The sequence below is a fragment of the Primulina huaijiensis genome, chromosome 12, assembly GCF_012295235.1.
Source record: "Primulina huaijiensis isolate GDHJ02 chromosome 12, ASM1229523v2, whole genome shotgun sequence".
In the NCBI taxonomy this organism is placed as follows: domain Eukaryota; kingdom Viridiplantae; phylum Streptophyta; class Magnoliopsida; order Lamiales; family Gesneriaceae; genus Primulina; species Primulina huaijiensis.
Window position 1 is genome coordinate 17513743 of NC_133317.1, and position 9534 is coordinate 17523276.

At 38.2% G+C, this 9534-nt stretch overlaps 1 protein-coding gene across 1 annotated transcript; it reads right to left on the reverse strand.

Annotated features, from left to right (window-relative positions):
- Positions 1–3535: 3535 nt before the first annotated feature.
- On the reverse strand, positions 3536–8062 carry LOC140989447 (uncharacterized). The gene is made up of 7 exons (XM_073458648.1): positions 7717–8062; positions 6916–7656; positions 6736–6867; positions 6137–6456; positions 5087–5200; positions 4541–4987; positions 3536–3757 (listed from the first exon to the last, which is right to left on the reverse strand). Exons 1-7 carry the CDS (start codon positions 8060–8062, stop codon positions 3536–3538), a joined length of 2322 nt encoding a protein of 773 aa, XP_073314749.1.
- Positions 8063–9534: the final 1472 nt, after the last annotated feature.

Genomic DNA, 9534 nt, shown 5'->3' on the forward strand with positions numbered 1-9534 from the left:
AAGCATTTAATAAGTCCTAGTTGAAGTGAGTTGTTACAATTATAAAACAAAAGTATTTTAGTAAAATTCTTCCTAAGTAGAAGAAATGATGATGTATGAGTGTTTATCTCTGAACATCCATAAACAGTTTGGTATCGCACTCTATCTTTTTTGTAGTGCCCAAAAATCAGTACACGTAAGCTTATGCATAATTCTTAATTAATGATCTAGGTGGTGCATCCTATGTGTTAAATTATTTTAAATGTATGTATATTAATTTTTATACAATTTAAAATATTTTTTCGAGTTTTAGTTTTTCAAGCGAATATTCGATGTTGGACCGTGAAATGGGACCAGAGACGATTGAGGTGTTAAAATTTAATGTTATATTTTTATTTTAAGCCGAGAAATTATGAATTTTAAAGTATTTATGAATTTTAACATTTAAGGGTCAAATTTAATTTATTGAGTGAAATAAAGAAACGTTAAGAATTTTAATTAGCAAATTTCGAAAAGTAGAGGATTTAAATCCTTTCAGTAGAGATACAACATTTTAATAATTATTTTATGTTTTAATTAATTAAATTGGTTAGTATTTATATTATTGGAGGAATTTAGGATTTTAAGGACTCTTAAGTTGTCATATTTCAAAATTGGGGGACCTAATTATGATTCTTGGTATTTAAAACTTTGGGAAATTAACCTAAAATACCTAATAAATATTTTAAAATATTATATAGGAAGATTCATAACCCAAAATTTTGCACAACACATGCTACACACACTACATTCACACACCTCTCGACCGAAATTCTTCAACTAGGTATTGGATTTTTTTTTTCTTCTAGCAGCAGCTTTATCCGATCATCACACAACGTTTTTTGATTAATTTAGTCCTTTTTGAAGTAAGAAAACGCAGCAAACCGTCTCCGTCTGGCTTCCGTTTTTCCCCACGTCGGTATTCGATATTCGTGTGTTTTAAACTCAAAGGCATATCTAAACCCTTCTTTGATGTATCGATCATGTTACTTACTTTATTTTGATACAAAATATGCACGACAACTCATTGTCTTTATTATATGAATGCTAGAACGTTATTTTAATCGTTTTCCATATATAATATGAATGAACTTCCATGTTTTCTCTAGTTTTTGATCGCCGGCTTCACTGGATTGATCCGAAGGCTTGTTTCAATGTATGGCCATGTTAAGGGATGTGTTTAGGTGTTAGAAAGTGGTCCAAGATGGGCCAATAGGCCGCTGGTGCAGCAGAAACCATAAGGGGCATCACGACTGCGCGTAGGGCAAGCACGTCCTTGGTGCGTGTGTTTGCTTGCGTGGCTGGACAAGGGTTCGTGACCTGGGTATAGACGGGGTCTTAGGGTTCTGGGGTAGGTCTGATATAGGTTGGTTAGCGACTTGTTGGATGGCAGTTGCTGGATTCGCGATTTGTTAGGGGTAGCGCATGGGCTGCTCTCGGGTTTGTGTGGTTTAAGGGCTGTGCTTGTGTCAAGCTAGGGCTGGAAAAGGTCAAACCAGGGTATTAATCGATGTCTAAGGGTTGAGTCTAGGGCTTGGTTCGTGTGGCGCTTCAAACCTCGCCACGTAATCATACAACATGTGACGTCATATGCATAAAAATTTTTCCTTTCGACGACGTAATAATATAATGCATATACAACAAAATAGTGCAATCACCACACTATCTACGTCAGTATAGCAGAAACAGTATAATAAATACACACATACAACTCAAATAAGACAATAAACTATACTGTCTCTATCTACTATCAACTACAGGATTGTTTGACTAGATACGCCTAGTCCTTCACCACTATCCTGTCTCACGGTATAGTCCTGTAACCTGCCCAACAGAAACAGCCTCAAAGGGTGAGCATACACAACAATCATCGTCGTAATATATAATAGTTATATTAACAACATAAAATATAACTGAAATCATAACAGAAATACCCCCTTTGCCGTTTCTGGACAATCAACCAACAACAACCTCAACAACATCACAATGCAACAATAACATCGACGATACATCGCACCCCAACTCCGGCGACAATATCGTCGAACGAACAACAACATCAACGATACGTCGCACCCAAGGAACAACAACATCAACGATACATCGCACCCCAACTACGACGACAGCAATATCGTTGAACGAACAACAACATCAACGATACGTCACACCCCAACTCCGGCGACAGCAATATCGTTGAACGAACAACATCAACGAGACGTCTCCCAACAACGATAGTAAACAATATCAACAATAATAAACAACAACAAATATAATATCAAATCACCCAATTCCGGTGATTTATCATCGTTCAACGCAATAGTATTCATCAATAATAAACAATAATAACATATGCTCGTACGTCAACACGTACCTGATAATCGAGTATATATAAAATCTTGTTATTTTTTGATTCCAAGGCTTGTGATGTATCTAAATAATTCAACAACAATTATCAGATCATTGTCAACGTATCAACACAGACATAACAGCCTCAGTATATAACATCAAATAGCCCAACAACAATTAATTCAACAAAATATAAAACTCAATTATAAATTCTTATCGTTCAACAATTTAATATTCTGGTGTATTTAATTCACAATACTACCATCAAATACACCTTAATTAATTAACTTCAAATAACAGGCTATTTTACAACATCCATCAAATTACGAAAACTTTATATCAACGTGTAGCCTATACTTCATAGACTCCGAATATAATATCAGAATTAATAACAACTGACAAACAACTCTTCAATCTCAATCCAACGATTAAAAATCTCTAATTATAATAAATTAGGAATAATTAAAAATAACACCACTATAATCTTCTCTACTTCGTTAAAATCATGCACTATTCAACAATATTCAATTTCTGTATGATTTAACAATTTATCAGATTTATTTCAGAAATCGACGAATTTCAAACATTACCAAAACTATAAAATTTATACCTCAAAGCGAAGACCTCGTGTCAACGATCCCAGAATTGAAGTCGGTTCGTCGATTGGATAAACCGATAAGTCGCAAGATCGAAAAGAAAAATCGAAAACTTTATTAGTTCTTCTCTCGCCTTTCTCGTTCACTGTCCTTAGATAAAGTGAGATTTATTTCTTTTGAAATGAATCAAATCCACCGCCTCAAATTTTTTTAATTTTTTTAATATTATATTATATTAATAATATAGTATAATATAATAATATTTAACATTTTAACACCGGTATATCCATTTGGACCAGTCAAACGATCAAATTTTCCAAACTCAAAACATGGAACTTCTATATCTTTCAGTGTTCTACGTTATATCCAAATTTCAAATCATTTGGACTTCATATGACCAACATATGTCAAATTTCATTCTTTAAAAATCGTTAATTATTTAGTAATATCACATTACTAAATCAAAAACTTGTAATATTTACTTCAGGCATTACATTTTTACCCCCCTTAAATGAATTTCGACCCTGAAATTAATCAACAATAGTAATAACATGCATAAATAATGATACGTCATACCATCAGAATAAGGAGGGGTAGAGCTCCCTCATATGCTGCTCTGTCTCCCAAGTGGCCTCTTCGACACTTCTATGCTCCCACTGAACCTTCAACATCGGTATAAGCTTACTACGAAGCTTTCGTTCAGATCGATCCAAAATACGAACTGGTCTCACAAAATAAGATACATCAGGATCTAACTGAACTTCAAAAATATCCAACACATGTGAAGGATCCGGCTCATACTGCCACAACATCGACACATGAAACACTTCATGAATACCAGATAAAGATGGAGGTAGAGCCAATCGATAAGCTAAAGTGCCTATCCACTGCAATATCTCATACGGGCCAACATATCTCGGTGCTAACTTTCCTTTCATACCAAATCATACTGTGCCACGAAAAGGAGACACTTTCAAAAATACTCGATCGCCATGCTGAAACTCTAAGGGTCTTCGTCTTTTATTTGCATAGGCGGCCTGTCTATCTCGAGCTGCTTTCAATCGTTGCTATATCAACTTTACTTTCTGTACCATCTCATGAATCATCTCAGGACCGGTAACTGCAGCTCGATCAAAATCATCCCAGTATAAAGGAGATCTACAACGTCTCCCATACAATGCCTCAAATGGAGCCATCTGAATACTACTCTGATAACTATTGTTATATGAAAACTCCACTAATGGAATAGATTATTGCCAAACATATTTAAAATCCATAACATAAGCACGCAACATATCTTCCAGCGTCTGAATAGTACGCTCAGTCTGACCATCTCTCTGAGGATGATAAGCTGTACTCAATCTCAACTCTGTCCCCATCGCAGTCTGCAATCCTTCCCAAAAATGAGAAGTAAATCGAGGATCTCTATCAAATATAATAGACACTGGAATTCCATGCAACCGTACGATCTCTCGTATATACAACTGTGCCATCGTCAAGTACGTACTACTCATGCTATAGCGTACAAAATGTGCAACTTTCGTCAATCGATAAAAAATCACCTAAATAGCATCGATAGTTACAGTGTTTATTGGCAAATGAGTAACAAAATCCATCGATATGTGCTCCCATTTCCAAGTCGGTACTTCTAAACTCCTCAATTCACCTCCTGGCCTTCTCCTCTCAGCTTTGATTTTTTGACAATTGAGACATCGACGTACAAAATCAATCACAACACGTTTCATTCCCTTCCACAGAAACTGAGAGCGTAGATACTTATACATCTTCTTGCCACCAGGGTGGATAGAATATCGACTACAATGTGCACGCCGCAACAGACCCTGACGCAACTCAGATATATCAAGAACTACCCATCTATCATTTATCCTAAAACTGCCATCATCAGCCACTCTAAAATGAGTATCTTGTTTCTGAGAAACGAACTTCTTCCATTGCTGAACTCTCTCATCTGTCATCTGTGCATCACGAATACAACCATATATATCAGGTTCAGTTAATAAGGTCGATACCTGGATATGAGTCATCGAGATATCAAAATCATATCCCAAGGAACAACAAGACATCATCATAGCTAATAAACGACTCACATCCTCTGCAGTACAACTCACTTTACGGCTCAATGCATCAGCTGTAAGATTGGCTCGACCAGGACGATATTCAATCTCACAATCATAATCCTTCAGCAAATCTAGCCATCGTCTCTGTCTCATATTCAACTCTGTCTGTGTAAACAGAAATCTTAAGCTCTTATGATCAGTATAAATCATAAACGAGGTACCATATAAATAGTGTCGCCATATCTTCAAGGCAAAGATAATGGCTGCCAACTCTAAGTCATGCACATGGTACCTTGTTTCGTGTGGTTTCAGCTGTCTCGAGGCGTATGCCACAACATGTCGATCCTGCATCAAAACACATCCCAAACCATGTAATGATTCACCAGTATAGACAACAAACCTCTCATTTTATGTAGGGATTGATAACACCGGTGCAGTCGTCAGTTGGTGCTTCAACTCCTAAAATCTTCTCTCACATGCTTTAGACCACTGAAATCGCACACCTTTCTGAGTCAACTGTGTCAAAGGTCTAGCAATCTCTGAAAATCCCTCGATAAATCGACGATAATAACCTGCTAAACCCAAGAAATTACGGATCTCTGGTACAGATGTAGGTGCAGACCACTGTAATACGGCTTCGACCTTCGTTGGATCAACAGAAATCCCATCTCTCGATATAACATGACCCAAGAAGACCACTCAATCCAACCAAAACTCACACTTAATGAGTTTGGCATACAACTGTCTGTCTCACAGTACCTGTAATACTGAACGTAAATGCCCAACATGTTCAGCCTCACTCCTGGAATATATCAATATATCATCAATAAATACAATAACAAACCGATCGAGATAAGGCTGAAATACCCTATTCATCAAACTCATGAACACAGCTAGAGCATTCGTCAACCTAAACAGCATAACTAAAAACTCATAATGCCCATATATGGTCCTGAATGCTGTCTTCTGAATATCATCCTCTCTAACTCGTATCTGATGATATCCTGACCTCAAATCAATCTTCGAATATACTGAGATTCCCTGCAACTGATCAAACAAATCATCAATATTAGGGAGGGGATATTTATTCTTAATCGTTACCTTATTCAGCTGTCGATAGTCAATACAAAGCCGCATCGTTCCATCTTTCTTTCTCACAAATAGGATTGGTGCACCCCAAGGCGATGCACTAGGACGAATGTATCCCTTGTCCAGCAAGTCCTGTAACTGGGCTTTCAACTCTCTCAACTCTGCTGGTGCCATTCTGTAAGGAGCACGAGAAATAGGGGAAGTACATGACATCAACTCAATCCCAAACTCCACCTCACGTGCTGGTGGGAAGCATGGAACCTCATCAGGAAATACATCATCAAACTCAGAAACTACAGGTATCTCCTCTATTCCCACCTTCTTCTTCTTCTCTGTCACATCTACAGCATAAATAAGATAACCCTCATGGCCATGCTCCAATAACCGAGACATCCGAATAGCAGATACCAACTGAACACGGGGACGAGAACCCTTCCCATAAAATGTCCAACGCTCTTTCTCATCGGTGTAAAAATATACTACCTGCTGATAACAATCAACAGTCGCACAATATCTCCTCAGCACATTAATTCTCACAATACAATCAAAATCAGTCATCTCCAAAATAATCATATCATATCTCAGCTCGTAGCTCTCATAAGAAATAATACCATCTGATATCATAGATACAACTGATATATCAACTCCATAGGGTGTCGAAACAGAAAGAGGCATAGCCAATGGAGACGGGCGCATATGATGCTCAACCACAAACCTCTTCGATATAAATGTATGCGAGGCACCTGTATCAACAAGAATATAAGCAGGATAAGAACATAAATAACACTTACCCTCTATCATCTCCTCTCGTGCCTCCTCTGCCTGCTCTCGTGTCAAAGCATACACCAGTGCCTGAGGCAGACCAGTTCCCTGCATACGTGGCTGTCCTCCAGAAGGTTGTGGTGTAAACTGCTGAGGATGTAGTCCTACTCTCTTTGAGGATCTACCTCTATCACCTCTCGGCTCTCGCTGTCCCTCACGACTAGGACACTGTCTCGCCAGATGACCAATAGCGCCACACTCAAAACAGGTGATCTCGGTCTGTGTACACTTTCTGATCAGATGAGGTCCCCCACAACGAAAACATCTCACTGCTCTGGACTCCCTTCTCTGCCCCTGAACAGACTGAGAACTGCCTCCACGACTCTCAAAACGTCGTGAATCAAATCGACGCTTCCGAGATGATGCTGAAGAAGTAGATGAACCCTTCTGATATTTAAAAGACTGTCCATGTGATCGCAATGACTCCCTAGTCGGCTCTGGTAATCGTCCCTGAGCCCCATACTCCTGCATAACCAATTCATCCATCTCAGCTCTTGTCACTACATCCTCAAATGATACTGGGTTGTTCGATTGCACACGATCAAATAACTCTAACTTCAACCCTTTCAAGAAGTGCCTCATCTTAGCGTGAACATTCGTAGCAACATGTGGCACATATTTCAGCAATGCAGAATATCGAGACTCATAATCAGCAACAGACATACTACCCTGTCTCAAATCCTCGAATTCTCTCTCTTTCTTTTGTCTGGCTGCTATAGAAAAATAGTTATCAAGAAAATGAGACCGAAACACATCCCAATCAACAGTACGGCCATGGGCTCCCAATCTGGCCTCAGTCGTCTGCCACCACAATAGTACATTCCTCGAAATCTGAAATGTAGCCAATCGTAACCAAGCAGACATAGCACATGGAGTAGTCACAAATATCTGTTTTATCCTCTCAATCCACTCCTCTGCTCGCTCACCAGTCTCAGAGCTATCAAATCTCGACGGAAGATAACTGCTGAACTGTGCCAAAGTCAACTCACCAGGCAATAAAGGCTGATCTGCAGGTGCCTGTCCCATAGGAGGAGGTGGCGATGGATTCATCTGCCCCAACCCACTGTCAACCTCTTCCATTTCCTCTTGCGGATGTACCTGTTCTCTAGCTGCCATCACTGGAAATCAATTTGTTAATCATAAAATTTAACAATTACAATCCAGTAATCATTATCACACCTTTCGCACGAAAGCACACACAACTAAAAAACAATCAATCATATCGATAAAATCATCAATAACAAGTCAAATGCACAGACACACGGTGATAATATCGTCATCCAACTCCCTCATCACAAACCCAACTCCTAACCATCCCAGACATCTAACATATGCTCTGATACCACCAATGTGGCGCCCCAAACCTCGTCACGTAATCATACAGCATGTAATGTCATATGCATAAAAATTTTTCCTTTCGACGATGTAATAATATAATGCATATACGACAAAATAGTGCAATCACCACAATATCTACGTCAGTGTAGCAGAAACAGTATAATAAATACACACATACAACACAAATAAGACAATAAACTATAATGTCTCTATCTACTATCAACTACAGGACTGTTTGACTAGACACACCTAGTCCTTCACCACTATCCTGTCTCACGATATAGTCCTGTAACCTGCCCAACAGAAACATCCTCAAAGGTGAGCATACACAACAATCATCATCGTAATACATAATAGTTATATTAACAACATAAAATATAACTGAAATCATAAAAGAAATACCCCCTTTGTCGTTTTTGGACAATCAGCCAACAACAACCTCAACAACATCACAATGCAACCATAACATCGACGATACATCGCACCCCAACTCCGGCGACAACAATATCGTCGAACGAACAACAACATCAACGATACGTCGCACCCCAACTCCGGTGATAACAATATCGTTGAAGGAACAACAACATCAACGATACGTCGCACCCCAACTCCGGCGACAGAAATATCGTTTAACGAACAACAACATCAACGATACGTCGCACCCCAACTCTGGCGACAGCAATATCGTTGAACGAACAACATCAACGAGACGTCTCCCAACAACGATAGTCAACAATATCAACAATAATAAACAACAACAAATATAATATCAAATCACCCAATTTCGGTGATTTATCATCGTTCAACGCAATAGTATTCATCAATACTAAACAATAACAACATATGCTCGTACGTCAACACGTACCTGATAATCGAGTATATATAAAATCTGGTTATTTCTTTGATCCCGAGGCTTGTGACGTATCTAAATAATTCAACAATAATTATCAGATCATTGTCAACGTATCAACAGAGTCATAACAGCCTCAGTATATAACATCAAATAGCCCAACAACAATTAATTCAACAAAATATAAAACTCGATTATAAATTCTTATCGTTCAACAATTTAATATTCTGGTGTATTTAATTCACAATACTACCATCAAATACACCCTAATTAATTAACTTCAAATAATAGGCTATTTTACAACATCCGTCAAATTAGGAAAACTTTATATCAACGTGTAGCCTATACTTCGTAGACTCGGAATATAATATCAGAATTAATAACAACTGACAAACAACTC

Excerpts from the sequence above, each read along its gene's own strand:
- LOC140989447 (XM_073458648.1), bottom strand. The coding sequence starts at position 8,062 with ATGGCAGCTAGAGAACAGGTACATCCGCAAGAGGAAATGGAAGAGGTT. Across the intron at positions 5,201-6,136 it reads ACTATCGACAGCTGAATAAG|ACAGAGTTGAATATGAGACA; the intron begins GTAACGATTAAG and ends CTGTTTACACAG. Across the intron at positions 3,758-4,540 it reads CTCATTTGCCAATAAACACT|TATGAGCCGGATCCTTCACA; the intron begins GTAACTATCGAT and ends ATGTTGTGGCAG.